We start from the raw sequence: 15,751 nt of genomic DNA, 5'->3' as shown, positions 1-15,751 counted from the left end.
ATAATCCCGACATCCAAACAGACCTGTGAAAGGCATGTGGGGAATTCTAACGACATGATGGCATTCTTTTTAAATTACGGCAACGTTCACAGAGTGTGTCCACATCGCACAGTGACGTGCCCTGTTTTCACACGGCCGTGCAACTGTTACTGTCCCACAAATATTCTTTCATCATGTGGAGAGTTGTTATGAAGCAGCTGTGGCATTCGCTCGGACTTACTTGGCGCTGTGATGACGTTTGGCTCTCGGCTGATGCAGCCCTCCTCGTCTATATGGACCAGGGTGGCCCTAAGAGTCACCACTCCTTTCCCTTTGCACACTCTGCTGGGGTCCAAATCTGAAGAAAATGAAAAATAAGAGCATCATCTCCGCAGCTCCTCATCGTTCTTGTTATATTTGGTTTGCTGGAAATCTAAGTTATTGCTACCTCATGCCCCAAATGACCGAAATAGAACTGTAACATCAAAACCAGGCCATCAAATTAATTTCCTGTCCTGTAAAACTAATACAGAGCTGGATGTGGAGCAGCTGGAGATCGCCCCATCTCAACACAGGTTATTAAAGTGACACCACGTTGTTAACAAGTGAGTTTTAAGAGTGTCATTGCGTGTTTTCTATGAGAGTGTGAGGTGTCCCACTGTTGTAGACCCTGAAAGATTGATGAGGCGAAGGGATATCTAACCTGCGGCAGGAATCAGGTCAGGAGAGCCTTTCATGGTCTTCAGAGGCGTGATCCGGACAGCGGAGACTGATCGAGGACCGCGTGGGGCTTTAATACAAACACAAAACACACACATACAAATCTCATTCAATTCATAATCTAGAAGTTGATGGAAGGAATTCAAGATGTAGAGAGAGCATACATCATTCCATTAAAAGCTTTAAATTAACATGTTTGTGTCTGCTTGTGTGAATGGATGAAGAGGTGGAAAAGTACTCCGTTATTTACTTAAAGGGGACCTATCATGCAAAATGCACTTTTGTACGTCTTTTATACATGAATATGTGTCCCCGGTGTTCCAGGGAACTCACCAAGTGTCAGAAAACACAACCCTCTCTCTTTTCCTCCATACCCAAATCTCTAAAAACGGGGCTGCAACGGAGCTGATACAGACTGATACAGATTTGAAATTGTTCTGACGTCAGAAACGGGGTGCTCCGCCTATATGGGCAACTCTCCACCTATCAGGGGAATGAGAGGTTGCGTCGCATGGTAACAGCATGGTAACAGCATGGTAACAGCATGGTAACATGACGCTCGTGCCTCACCCCCCTCCTTTGCAGGGGGGCGTGGTCAGCTGCAGCTCATTTGCCACAGAATCAGCCCTTGTGAAGACAGGGCTGGAATAGAGCAAATAGAGCGAAATGAGGCATGGCTAAAATGCATGATCTGTTTGGTATTTTGAAAAAGAAACTTCACAGACATGTTTTATATAGGTATGGCCCTACAATATATTATTCAAATATAGCATGATAGGTCCACTTTAAGAAAAGTAATACAACAGTATAACATTATTCTATTACAATTAAATGTTCTGCATTCAAAATGCACTAAAAGTACAAAAGTATATCAACATATACTTAAAGTACTAAAACTAAAAGTAGTAATTTTTGCAGTTTGGTACTTTACAGAACCATATATAATAAACGATTGTTCTATAATTATTGATGCATTAACGTGTTCATCACTTCCCTGCATGGTAAATGTAGGGTTTAATTGAATTAAAAGTTGATATTCTGCTGGGTAGCTTACGCTATAAAAACATATAATGGTTTATTAGTTGATCATTATTTTGAATTAATAATGTAAATCTGCAAAAATATTAGTACTTAATATTTAAAGTGAATGTAGTAGAGTTAAAAGCATAAAGAAGCATGATGTCAAAAGACTTTAGGGAGTTACAAGTATCTAACATTTCTTATTAGGTACAGTACTTGAGTACAGGTCTGAGTGCTTCACCAGCATTCAATTCAACCAAAAGCACTGAAACTACTCCAGACTGAGATTACTTACTGGGAGTCGTGCTCGGTCTCACGCCGCCCCCTTCTGGAGAGCCCTGGAGAAGAAACACAGGGATACAAATATTCAACTCAGTGTTGTCATGGAAAGCTGCTGATATGAATGATACTTTAACCTGAAGATAAACAAAGACGCTTGGTACAGCAACAAAAGACAATTTACATGTCACAGACAGTTTAATCAATACTGATGTTTGTACGAAGCAGTTAAGAAGGTAAATAAGCGTGAGTGTATTTTGACATTTATTGAAGAGCTCATGAAAAACTCATGATCAGAACATTGTGAAAAATGATAAGCATTGTTTGTCCAAAGGCCAAAATAGCTTTGTCAAAGTAACGTCTTTTTTGTCCACAACCTAAAGATATTCAGTTTACTGTCATAGAGGAGTAAAGAAACCAGGAAATATTCACATTTAAGAAGTTGAATTAAGAACATTTTGACAATTTCTTTATAAAAAACACTGTCACTACCAGCAGATATCAGTATATAAAAAGGTACGTTTGGTACCCGGGCCATTGCTTTGCTGCAGTCTGCCTTCAGCATGCAGTGTATTTTATTATGGAAGAGTGTGTGGCAATATTAGGTATATAGAAGAATCATTGAAAGGGCTGGCTAGGCTGTCGCTTCTACTGTAGGGAAAGTGGACGCACTGCAACCAATAGCTGTAATTGGGGACCGCATACAGCTAATGAAATTGTGGTAGTACAATGGTTGGGTTACACACTGAAATGAGATACAATGGTTCCAGACAGGAAGACGGTGAACCTCCAGTCATCAAATGTAGTCTATGACACACAAGCTTTAACTGTGTCATTAATAGAAAATGTATTGCTTTATAAAACAATGACAATCAGATGATGTACTGTCCAATCCGATTGCAGAAAAAGGAGACAATAAGTTGACTGTGTCCTAACAATCTAATATCACTGTTCCTCATGTGCTATTTCATCACGATATCTATGATCACAAAGCCAAATCTAATCAAGGATGGCAACAGCTGATGTGAAAAGAATTAGGGAAGGGATTGTCTGTGGATTGTCTTTAAATCATTGTAACTACAATGGAGACTGTTATTAATCAAAACCAGAGGTGGAAAGAGTACTCAGATATTTTACTTTTAAGTAAAAGAAACAAAAACTCATTTAAGAAATACTCTTTTACACGTAAAATAATTAGGGCCCCTTTAATGTGTTCATCACAGCTGGTAACGGTGGAGCTCATTTGTATTACTTATATGCTGCTGTTGCATATCTTAACCTATAAATGATGGCAATGCTTTTTTATTAGTTGATTTATATTTCATATTAGCCAATAAATTGGATCTATTAAGTAACAAGTGAAGAAGTCAAATACAGTACATACAGAGGAGTAAAAAGTATAATCTTGGGTTCTAAAATGTGTAAAGTATGAAGTAATGAAAGACTTTAATTAAAAGTACCCTAAAAATGTACTTAAGTACAGTACTTGAGTAAATGTACTTCACTACCTTTAATCTCTGGCTAAAAACGAGTTAAAATGTAAAAAACTTAACTGCGGACAATAATTCAGTAGTTTACACTTTGGCGTGACAAGCTGCACTTTGCATGCCTTAAGTTTAGTTTGGGAGGAAGCCCTTGACCAATGAAATGAATTCAAATATGAATCTGTGTTCCCCTTTAAGGACGGGCAGGGGGAGGGCTTTAGAGAGAACAAACATATGTTAATCTGAGCTGCATCAGTGGAGCATGCAGAAGGAACACCAGGGCCACCAGAACAGTGTCTGTGAAACACTTCCCACTGCTCCGCCGGGCCTCTTTGTGCTCAGCCAGCACCGCTGATTTAGGAGACGTCCCCGTTTAAAATGCCAAGGAAAGGCTGATTGAATCAAGACACAAACACATTAAAAAAAAAAGCAATCAAACTGTCACACAGACGAACACAAATAATGTTTTTGTTTGCAGGCTATTGATAATGGTAATGGGAAAAACAGGAAACTCATTTGAATGTCTTCTAACTTGTGTGTTTGCTAGTTAGCGTGGGACTGCGTGTGCACTGTGTTTATACAAACGGCGGTAAATAAGCCGACCTGCAGAACAGGCAGGGGACTCATGTTCCAGCTGGAAACCTCCACAAATAGGCCCTAAATGGATGAGGGAAAATGGGAGCGATTCCAAACAGGTCCCCCGGGGACACCAAGCTAAAAACCTTTTAAAACGTCTTGCAGCCTCTGAGTTGAGCTGTCCCAGAGCACCAGGAGCTCTGTGTATTTATTTTCCTTTTCCCTTTTCTCTTCTTAACTTGCTTCCTGACCCCCTGCATCCCTGGGAGACAACGCATCAATGCTCTCATTTCCAAAACCATTAACAGGCATTCATTACACTGATCTCAGCCCTACTTCCGTTGTATCCTCGGATGAACCCCAACATTGTAAATAATCAGTATTAAAGGGAGTATTCAATCCTCTCACACACGGACTATATGATAGTTAGTGGGAAGATGACAGCTTGCAGCGTTCACCACACTGTATAAACACACAAGAGCAGAAATCATCCCTGGCCTTTTTAGGAAGAGATGCCTCAGAGCAGAGCCGTGCAAAAACACTCCTTATAATAAAAAAGGCTTTTAGATGTCCCTGCTTCACAATGTTACAATTCTCTATGAACACAAATGGATTTGATGAACACTCACCATTATTTATATTCTGTAATGGGAAAGAAAAAGATTATTTGCATTTGATTTTCTTTCATCTATATGTTGCAATTTTGTATCCAAAATGTACATTACACTTTGGTTTGTTTTTGAATGTGCACCTCTAAACACTATATTGGAGGTTTAGGAGGACATTTCCACCACATAATAAATACAAATATTGTGTTGGGAAAATATAACTATAGATTGAAAAGATAGTCCATCTGAATGTAAGTTTTCAAAGAAAATAACATTGCAAATCCAAATTCTTTGGAAAAAAACAAATCACTGAAAGATATTACAACACAGGATATAAGGGATCCATTCTGGTTAGATAGGGGGTATACATACAACTCTAATTACATTTATTAATGTGTATTTGGACTGTAAACCAAGTTATTTTAATTGCTTAAGATCATGTTAATCATATACGTTTTGTTTTAACTCTTGACATCATTTAACTTTTTTCAAAAATATATACGTACTGTCATAGCATCAAACTATTGTGTGTATGTGTCGTTTTTGCCTGTCCTGTAGTAAGTACAGTAAGACGGAGTAGCTCAACAGATACAACTATTACCTTTTTAAGGTTTAAGCTCACACTCTCCAAATGGGGATTCTTGGTAAACTGACACATCATGATCTGACAAATGACATGAGACCAACTCTCATAACAGTAACACCAGGACGAGAATTAAACAAGCTTTTGAAGAACACAGAAATGGCTACAATGTGATCTCAGACATATTCTGGTTGTCTCTTGAGACTCCAAATTCTCAGACCTGAGAGACTTTGTATAAACTTTTTCTAACAGGTGTTATTAATGCACTAAAATGATCAGTCAAGATTCCGGGAAATCCCAGCAAATAAACGCCCTCACCGTTCAAACCATTTTGATGAACCAGAAGCAGGAGTACACAGAAAAGGAAAGAGGATTCATCCCATTTGCACCATTACACACAGAAACATAAATCTCCCACCAAATACTCTTGGGTGTATCTAAAATACCTTCCAGAACAATAAACTCCCAAAAGGCTTCACATCACCGCAGATCTGGGGCGGGGGGCATGACCTTCTGGATGATGAGCACAGCAAGTCCTTATTCCACAATCATCAGGTCCCTCTGAAGCCTCCTGGGGCTCTGGCTGAGCTTTGAGGCTCTTGTTTGGGCGGGACAGGTCCCAGCATTAACCTTGACCCTCGCTATGTAGGGGGTCTGTTTGTTTTTGACAACAGGCGTGCCCTGATGGACTTGTCACCACATGCCACCTGGGAATGTTGCACCCACTCAACAACTGTGCAGACCACCATAAAAAAATACTCCCACCCCCTCCAAACGCTCCGTAGAGACAGAAGACGAGAGACAGACCAACAATGGAGGACGGCTGGAATTCGCTACTGGATGACTCAGCCGTCCATAAGGTTTTAATACTTCAGTCAACCTGATGAAGTTACTCAATGAGCTTTACTGGTTCTATGCTAATGTGCGATTAGATATATGATATCAAAACATGTTCTGAACATGTAGATGTATGTGTATGTTGATACTCTATTTTGAATAAATACTGCAACTTTTTTGGCAATTAATATCAATATTAATGCTCCAGTTATATATTTAACGTGCCTTACAGCAATTAGATTGTCAAACCTCTCATCTAACTCTCGGAAAGAAAGAAAATAAGTGTATTCCCGCAACTGTTGAAAAGTTCCCTATTGTTAAGGAATAATATTTTAGATACATTTGTTTCAGTACTAAACTATTTTTTGTTTTGAGAGCTGAAAACTACAGAAAATGTTCTTCCTAACAGATCTTTCTCTTAAATTAAGCCCAAGCTAAAGCTGTGACCCTGAACACCTTCTGAATAGTATAAAGTTGAATATTGCCAACCAATTTGAAAATATTATTTACAAGAAACATTGTCAAACTTTTAAATTACAGGTATAAATAAAACAGTTAAGGGACAGCTGATTTTATGTCACTGTGATTATAACGAAACTTGTATCTCTTTAGATGTTGGAAAAAACAAATGGATGTGACCCAACACATGTGTCTGACTCTAGTAGACACAGTATCTTATTTTTAATTAGTATAAAATAGATTTTTCCCGAACTGCTTTATGACTCCAGCGGACCAGAGCAGCAACAATCAGTTCATCTGAATCAGCCTCCAGCTTCTGTCGGTCTCCCCCCTGTGAAAACTAAACAAAGGTGGGGTGGTACCAAGTTGAACTATGATGTATTTCACACAGGGGGTCTCTGTGTCGCAGTCAGAGGCCCCCTTAAAAGTGAGCTATGTTAACACAAAAGAGCTCTCTCCACACGCTCAGCTGTACTGTGGACGGACAGAAAGGGCTGTTACGTAACGCCGTTTGACTTCTGCTTTGTCAACAAAGGGCAGAGAGGAGAGAAGCTATCCAGCGCTGAGCGTGGATCCCACCAAACAGCTCCAAACATGGCTCGAAAGGGCCGCTCCGGAGCAGCAGCTTATCCCCCTAATTGAGAATAACCCCCCCGCCACCTACCCCTCCACCCTCCCAACTCTATTCCATAAACAGCTTCCACGCTGGACGGCAGCCTGGGATTCTACACATTCCTCCAGGAAGCTATTTGAAGTTCATTTCAAACAACTGCAGCATAAAAGGAAATGTATGTAACATCAAAAGTGGTGTCATTATAGGCCTGAGAGCAGGATTATGCATCCATGTTGATAACGGATGGAGCTTAAAATGAATCTATATGAATATCAGAACATCCTTTGAACCTCGCCTAATGAAATACCACTTCATTTGTTTGTAGTGATCCAATGGTATCACTTTCATATTTGAGGATGTTTGTGACCTTTAGGACTAAAGTGTCCTTTTTTCGGAGGCAAACAAAGCTCCCATCATGCCAGCCAATGAAAGATGTGTCTCAGCGCTTGGAGAGGCTCGCAGCCTGCCAGCGTGTCCATGAGAAGCCCTGACAGATTTTGGACGTGACCATGGCCAGATTCCCGGGACAGAGGGAACACTTGGCTGACACGTGTGAGGGTCCTGGGGAGGACTGCAGTTACAGATGCTGTGTTAGAGAGCCAGCCTGCTTATACTGTGCCTGCTAGGCTTTTAGAGGCAGTGTAATAAGAATGTCAGGGAGCTGACAGTGTACCCAGAGTGATACATCTTCACAGCAAAAGGCTCCAGGCTGCTCTCCAAGAGTGAGAGAGCTTGGCTCACAAGCCCCGGAGTGAGGATAAACATTCGACTGAATATTCAAGCAGCCCCGAGGTGTCTCTTTAAGGGGCTTTTGGTAGTTTTCTTGGTAGGAGCACTAAGAAATTCAGAGAAGCTTATGAGCAAATGGGGATATTTAACTAGTATGCACTATGCAGTAAGTGATACATTTGGGAAAGAAATCCACAATAATGGTAATATATCAATAATGGAATTGAGATTATACACTGCCATTTCATATTTAAAAAAATGAAAAAACATGCTTTTAATGAATCGTTTTTGTAGGCTCCTGTACAGTTATGGTTACAGACTCACACTCCCCCAAACTACACTTCATTCTGGTGAAATAATTTGGCAATTGGAAATGGTCTTTAATGGCATTTCAATTCTTGTTTAAAGGCCCATAATGTTTTTGTTATGTCACAGTGACTTTGACCCTTTGACATTTGACCATCAAATTCAATTCAGGTCATCCTTGAGTCCATATCTTACTTTGAAAATATTCTTTAAGAGGTTGATGGGATATCACGACAGTCATACTTAAAGGTCAACCTTAAAATGCTATGACTGCTGATACATCTGGTGCAGGCATGGAGGCATAAGAAATGGCTGTATAACCAAAGTTAAAGATCATTTTGGCATTATAAATATAATCTTTTAAAAAACTTCTAAAAGACATTGTGATAATACCGTTCTCTTGAATGATTTCGTCTGCCATAATCGTGTTGTAAAGCTATTATCGTGAGTGCTCTATTTGCAGATATGAGTAACAGTCACTCATGATGCTTTAATGTCATCACTAGATAACGAGCTCAGCTGTGCACATAGGATTCCTCCTGGCTTAGATAACGGGCCGCACCGCACATTAGGTGAGCGGCGATGACAATCCCGCTCAAAGTGTTTCCTCATCTCTGCTGGATGTTTTGACTCCGACGTGGACAGGCCGCTCGAGTGTGCTCCCTAATATAACTCTCCAAGCGCCAATGTGACAAGACTACTTGATAATTGAGTCATAGGATATGGCGGCTAAACGTGAATATAAACAGCAATGTGATAATCCAGCAATTTTAAGTGCTATGAAGGTATCCTCGTGTGAAATGAGCGTGCGGCAGGACTCCATCATACGTCTATTTCTGGAATGCCTGCCCAGTCTGACTCCACCCGTCACACCCAGACACAAACACAACAGGCAGCTCCGTCAATAACAGCCGGGCTCTGTAGGTGGCGGCACTCTTATTAGAGTTTCATTATTGTTTATCACATTTTGTAGTGAGTGATTTTCTAAACATTATTTGCGTCACTGTCGCTTGATCATTACGGTTTTGTTTGTGTGATGATGAGTGAGGACGCATGCCGGTTATATTAAATATCTTCCAACAACTGCCGCCATAGTGTTGTTTTCCACCAGTTGCTGAGATGTAACACAGGGGAGAGGGGGGGAGGTGGAGGTGTGGTGTTGGTGATGAAGAGTGCAGCTTAATCCATCACTAAAGCATAAATTGTCTTTTCACTGCCTTGTTTACACGCGTCCATGATCGGGGGGCTTTCTTTGTGCCACAGACCTTGAAAAGCCAAAGCATAACACTTCACTTCACCAACCACTTCAGCCAATGGCAGCAGATGGAGAAAGCGGCAGAGGGGGGGTTGCTAAGCAACCTGTTGTAACATTAACATGGAGTAAAAACAGAAACCTGGTGTTTGAAGCCATCCGTGATTCACAGTAAATACAGGGCTGTTTTCGACAAATACTGTCACAAAAACAGGTCGATGTCATGCTAATATCCAGCTTCACTAAGCAGTTGGCATGCGGGAATTAATACATAATAATACATTTAAGTGATTTGAGGAAATATACCTTAAAAAGGATAAGAATATTATGAAATAATTTTGCCACTGTCCAGGTTAACTCTGTTTTGCAAAGTCAAAACAATTAGACAAAAGCCAGCTATTTTGAAGACCTATGTGGTAATTCAACTTTAATTAGCCAATTGTACCTATTTCATATTTTTTAATATTCAAATATTCATTTTCCAAGTTGCCAATAATCAGATTTACAAAACAAATGGTGAACATGTTGAAACGCTGGGTGATCTGGAGGCCAGCCGGCAAATCTTTTGCATTCAGTTTAGAGATTCACGTTTCCCAGGGTCGCTCCTTTCAAACCCAGGGGATCTGTGTAACGTGACTCAGAACGAGCTTCATGAAATATTAACCACTGCGCTGGGTTCACACCAACAGGTCACATTCTTACTCCACAGGTTATCATTTCTGTTTGTCAAGCTCAATAGACTGAAATGCAACACTTCGACCTTGATTTATTGAGTCTCTTAAAAAAGCAAGATCTGGATGATAGTGGCATTCAAAAGTGGGTTTCAAACTTTAAGTGTTGTTAGAATATGAATCTGTCTGTACAATACAATGATTCACTACATTATTCTGTCTGATTATTATTTTCTAGATTAATCAATGAATCGTTTGGTGTATAAAACGTCAAAGTATGAGGTGATGTCTTTCTTGTCACTCAAAACCACAGACTGTATAAGACAGTTAAAAAACCCAAAGATTTTCAGTTAGATATCATCTAAAAAAAGACAGAAAAAACAGAGAAATGGATATATTGCAGCAAAATGACTTTAACAACAAATTGTTTATCGAACTAGTTGGCCATTATTTTACTCATCGACCAATCGACACATTGTTGCGGCTCTTCATGAGAACTGAGGCTAGTTAAACCAAAAAAACTCAAATCAACAACAGCAAAAGTTGAACATTTGCAAACGATATATGGGGAATCGTTTCAACTCCAAAAAATATTTGACTTGCTTTATTTGCACAACAATATGTACAAAAGGTCATATAGTGGTTTGGCTGCTCTTTGCGTGACTGAACAAATAGCTCAAGGCTAGGTAACATATGACTTCCATTTACACACACACCATCGCTGTGTAAACATCTACAACTCCTATGCTGACAAGTCATTAACCAGGAGTCTGCTTTATAACTACTACTGAACTACTAGTGAAGTACTACTATTGAATCAATTCTCAGTAGTAGTACTAAGCTGAGGGGACATGAAATCTGCCTCTAAGGGAATTCAAATAGTGTTTAATTAAGTGACAAAACACTTTACAAAGATGTGGTTGCAAATACACAAAGTCCTTTATCCTAGCGGAGGTCTTGTTCTGTCTTTCGTAAACACTGTCTAGAAACACTATCTCTACTACATGTTTCCATGTGATAAGACACAGAGCAGAGTGTGTAAAACATGTGAAATGTTTTTTTTGTTGTTGAAAATCAGTCTGACTGCTTTGCCCGTGTCCTCGTAGCAGATTGATGAATTATTTGTGTCCGGGTTAATATTTTATAAGCTTCTTTAGTGTCATGTTACACAGATCCCTCGGAGTGAAAGAGTCACCGGTGTAGTAAAATTATGAATGAAACCCAGGCAAACAAGACACATACATTTGCTGAGTTTCAGAGGAAAACAACACGGCTCAGAGAAAGTGGAGATACTTATTTCTGCTGAGGCTGATTATTTATTAAAAGAGATAAACTGGTGAAGGTGTATGGAGCTTATTTTGTTTATTTATAAAGACTAAAAAGCTTAGAGAGCTTTTCTTTTGGATTTAATGACAACCATACATTCCTACACTTCATGTGAAAGCAGAGTGCAAGCTGCACTCCACAATACACTGTATACTACAGGGATTTGTTAAGATATAAAGGATATAACAAAAAATACAAAAGGACTTTTATTGCTTTTTTAATCCTGCAGTAGCTTTATAGCATTAGAATAAGCCCAACGATCAGTGCTATTTTCTTAATGCATATTTCAAAATATGGTGTAGAACTTTTTTCTTTGTCAAATACTTTGGAAAGTAAAAGCCTATTCTGACTAAGCTTCATAGCGCTGCAACATGTACAACAAGAGATGAGTATATCTGATTGTCTAAGTGTGTATGTGAATCAGTTGTTCATGTCACATGCAGTTGGCAGACCTGCGTGTCGGACTAGAATATGAAGTAATTCAGGTCGACTGTCTCTGTAACTGCAGAGAATATTTGCACTGACTGAGCAGCTTCACAACACATCTGCTCAGACTAACACAGATGTCACTGGAATAAGAAGTGGAAAATAGGAAATTGTACTAAAATATTCCTCCTGTTTAATTCCTTTATACATTTGCATCACTGATAATGAAATGCACCTCCAAACTACTTTACGTCTCCTACATTAAATTCCTCAATGCATGTTCACCTTCAAAATCATCCAATCAAAAATGGCCTAAGCTAGAATCTATCTCTGACAACATTGTGATAAAAATGACAGTGAAACACTATTCAATAAACTATTCCTAACACCTGCATGCCGCATAATATGCATCCATTAAGTTGACGGTCCTGATGTCACAGGCTTATTGTATGCATGTGGAGTAGCCTGTAGTCTGCTCCCTATGATTCACAATGACAACCGCTAATGAGCCAACCTGCTACTTTAAAGAAACAGCAACACAAGAAACGATTAACTGTTTTTTTTTTAAATTATACCAGACAGTATTTTAGCAAGATGTAAAGTCAGAAAGGGTTTAATTCCCAGGCTTGGTATTTTTTCTCTTTTCCCCTGGGCATTCATCCGGAGTGCGGCACCCATGGCGGGTCGCATTCCCACTGTATGGATCAGCCTGTACTGCAGCAACTGTCCCAAAGCCAGAGCTCTGTGATCAGATGCTATATCAAAACTCATATACGCACTGGTGTTTGATCAAATCTGCTGAATCCACATTTCAAATAACAACTAATAACTAAATTAGGTGGTGTTGGTTTTGCATCATATGATAATAAAAAAAAAACATAGTCAGCTGTTCTGAAGCCCTGGTAAAATACATTACAAATGAAAATAATAGATTTCGAGGAAACATTAAAGAACCTCTGCATCAGTGATGCGGAGCAGGAACATGCTTACCTCTGTGTGATGGTAATCCAGTGTTATGCTGGCTGCTGCAGACACACTTCACTGAGCTGTGTGCGCCGACGGCTGCTCTCCACCAGTGTCCTGTCAGCGCTTCACCCTCACCGGCTTCAGCTGCGTCAACACCGCCGCACAACAGCAGCACCGAGCACCGGGGGCTGGGCCGCCGTCCCTTCACAGTAAAAGCCTGGACTCAGTCATTTCAGAATAAAATCGAAATACATGTTTTGTTTTTAAACAACTTACCAGTTTATATATGTTGGCTACTTCGAAGCAGCTGAACAACACTGACATATTACCTTAACTATAAAGTTCATGGTTAGCAAACAGTTAGCTTAAAACGTCCGGGAAACACTAGCATTATTAGCATTCATTGGGGTTTCCTGTTTCAGACCACTTCATGAATTTAAGTTAAATATTTACTCTCCTTAAAGCTTGTTTTTCGGGGCTGTCCACCGCTGAGAAAATAATAACAGTGGCTTTAGCTGCTAAATGTCGCGCCATGTCCACTGTTAACTTGGTATGTCTGTAGGTTTGTTGTGCTCGGCAGGTTAGCTAACCAACAGGTGTTCTGGTCGTTTTACAGCTTTTTGGCAAAAAAAGCTAACTGTTGAGGCGGGAAACAGTGTTCATAGGAGCAGTGTGAGCATGTAATGAATTTAAAGGGCCCATGTCATGCTTTTCTGGTTATTACCCGGGTCAATATCACGGTGCATTTGAGACTTCCCCATTTCCAAAAAAAATAATCTGAGATTTTCCATTAAACTTCATATTCATTGTATCAAATATACGTTATGCTGTTAGAAATGGATGTTGGTCAAGCTCCCACACTTTTTATAAATGAACTGCAAGTACATGCAAACAGCTAAATGTATCCACCCTGTCATGGACACAATTCAAAGAATAAATAGCCTACATTGTAATTACATAGTGATTATAAAATGTACATTTTCAGAAAGCTACAGTGTAGTCCCTTTCTCAACAATATATGTCAGTTAATGGAAAAGGTATTTGGATAATAATGAAATGATGGCAAACTATTTGTACCATGTCCACCCTGTCATGGAAGGCTTGCTGACAGGGTGGACAATGGTACAAATAGTTTGCCATAATTTCATTATTATCCAAATACCTTTTCCATTAACTGACATATATTGTTGAGAAAGGGACTATAGCTTTCTGAAAATGTACATTTTATATTATTTATGGAAGGCTTGCTGACAGGGTGGACATTGACAGGGTGGACGTTTTTGGCTAATATTAGCATTTAATGAGCACATGGTGGACCTTCAGTTAGCAACATGATTCAGTTAGCAAGGTGACTGTGTACTGTTTAACAAATATATTTCGAATTTCTGAAAGGTTTTTCTATTAATTGACATTTCACTATGACAGAGTGGACTTGTTAAGCTTGACAACATCCAACTACACACATAATATGATTAACATTTTTGAAATATAAGTTTAAAAACTTACTTTGCAACTAGCCAAGTCCCAGCCTCCATTGAGGAAAGACAACATGGTGGTGGTCTAATGGAAAGTGAGGTGGGCTGAAGATTGGAAAGTTGTGAGTTCAAATCCCACCAGGAACACCACCACTAGTGTGCCCTTGAGTAAGGCACTTAGTCCTTAGTTACTCCAGGGAGAATGTCCCTGTAATTGGTAATTGTAAGTCGCTTTGGATAAAAGCGTCAGCTAAATGAAATGTGTAGTAATGTCACTGAAAACATCAGAGGGTTTTTGATGGGGTAGTTATAGCCCTTAATGACAGTGACACATGCATAATGTTCAATATTATTATGAAAATAGAATATACATGATCAAAATGACTCGTTTTATCAAATAACTCGTTGTGGACAATTAATGTAGTATAATTTAACCACTTATTACACACACTGTAGTTAGCAGAGTAGTGTGTGGGACATGCCAAAATCACGTACATCCAATGAAAAAATAAGGTATAAAATGAAGGAAACACATTTCAAGAGACTTATCATTGTACTGATATGTGTGTAAATGTTTGGCCTTTTATAATAAGACCTCAGAGTTTCATTATTCTGCTACATTTTCATGATAACTGAGTGATTCTGATGGGGACACCAAAGTTACTTTATAGTGATATTGATCCGTCCCCTTGTGTGTTATGTAACTTATTATGCATGTAAACAGTCTGCAGAGTCACAAACCCTCAAAGTACAACCTGTAGCGAGTAAAACTCTAACACAGAAAAGACCTGTCCATGCTGCCCCAGAACGCCGAGTTGGAGATTTCTCTTTTTCCATTGTTTACTTCTTGGGTATCATGACATAATTGGGTATAGTGACTTAACTATTTGGACCAATCTGCGGAGCCGTTACGTCCGCAGAGCCGTTACGTTTGGACCAATCCGCGGACTTCCTCACACACACACACTCGGCGGGACGTTGCGAGGCTCGCTGCTGCGAGGAGCGGGACAGTGTGAGCTGGCTCACTGGTGTGGGGTCGGCGAGACAGCGAGAGACCGCGGAACTCAGCCTGAGCACACACACAAACTCCCAGCCAGGCTGCGGGTGTGTGTGTTTTTCGGGCTGGGTTTCGCTGTGTCTCGCTGTCTCGCAGACAGCCACTGGGCTCACAGGGAACTCCAACAAGCCGTTTAGGACAGAGTGAATACACATACTATACAGAGATGCTGTATGAGAAACCAATGTGAGTTTGGAAAATTGCACAATATAAATCTATTTTAGTATACCTCAACAATGGAATTATGATCAGTAGAAATGGCCATGACATATGGGACCTTTAAGGGTGCTTAAAGCCTCAGTTGCAGGGTTTTATCTTGTGGATATAAAATTCGATATAAATGTTTGCATATATATAGATAATTGACTGGGTTCCAAAATAGGCC

At 39.7% G+C, this 15,751-nt stretch overlaps 1 protein-coding gene across 1 annotated transcript in view; it reads right to left on the bottom strand.

Moving 5' to 3' along the window:
- Window positions 1-12,954, bottom strand: part of LOC117499536 (sorbin and SH3 domain-containing protein 1) — a 47,310-nt gene extending 34,356 nt beyond the window's left edge. The window contains exons 1-4 of the mRNA XM_034151974.1: window positions 12,859-12,954; window positions 2,015-2,057; window positions 683-769; window positions 221-337 (exon numbers count right to left, since the gene is read on the bottom strand). Of these exons, the coding sequence (XP_034007865.1) occupies window positions 221-337; window positions 683-716 (151 nt within the window). The 5' untranslated portion in view covers window positions 717-769; window positions 2,015-2,057; window positions 12,859-12,954. The remainder of the gene's footprint in view (window positions 1-220; window positions 338-682; window positions 770-2,014; window positions 2,058-12,858) is intronic.
- Window positions 12,955-15,751: the final 2,797 nt, after the last annotated feature.

This window comes from Trematomus bernacchii, unplaced genomic scaffold (genome assembly GCF_902827165.1).
Source record: "Trematomus bernacchii unplaced genomic scaffold, fTreBer1.1, whole genome shotgun sequence".
Taxonomy (NCBI): Eukaryota; Metazoa; Chordata; class Actinopteri; order Perciformes; family Nototheniidae; genus Trematomus; species Trematomus bernacchii.
Note: the sequence above shows the minus strand (reverse complement) of the source record. Positions and strands in the feature narration are given on the sequence as shown.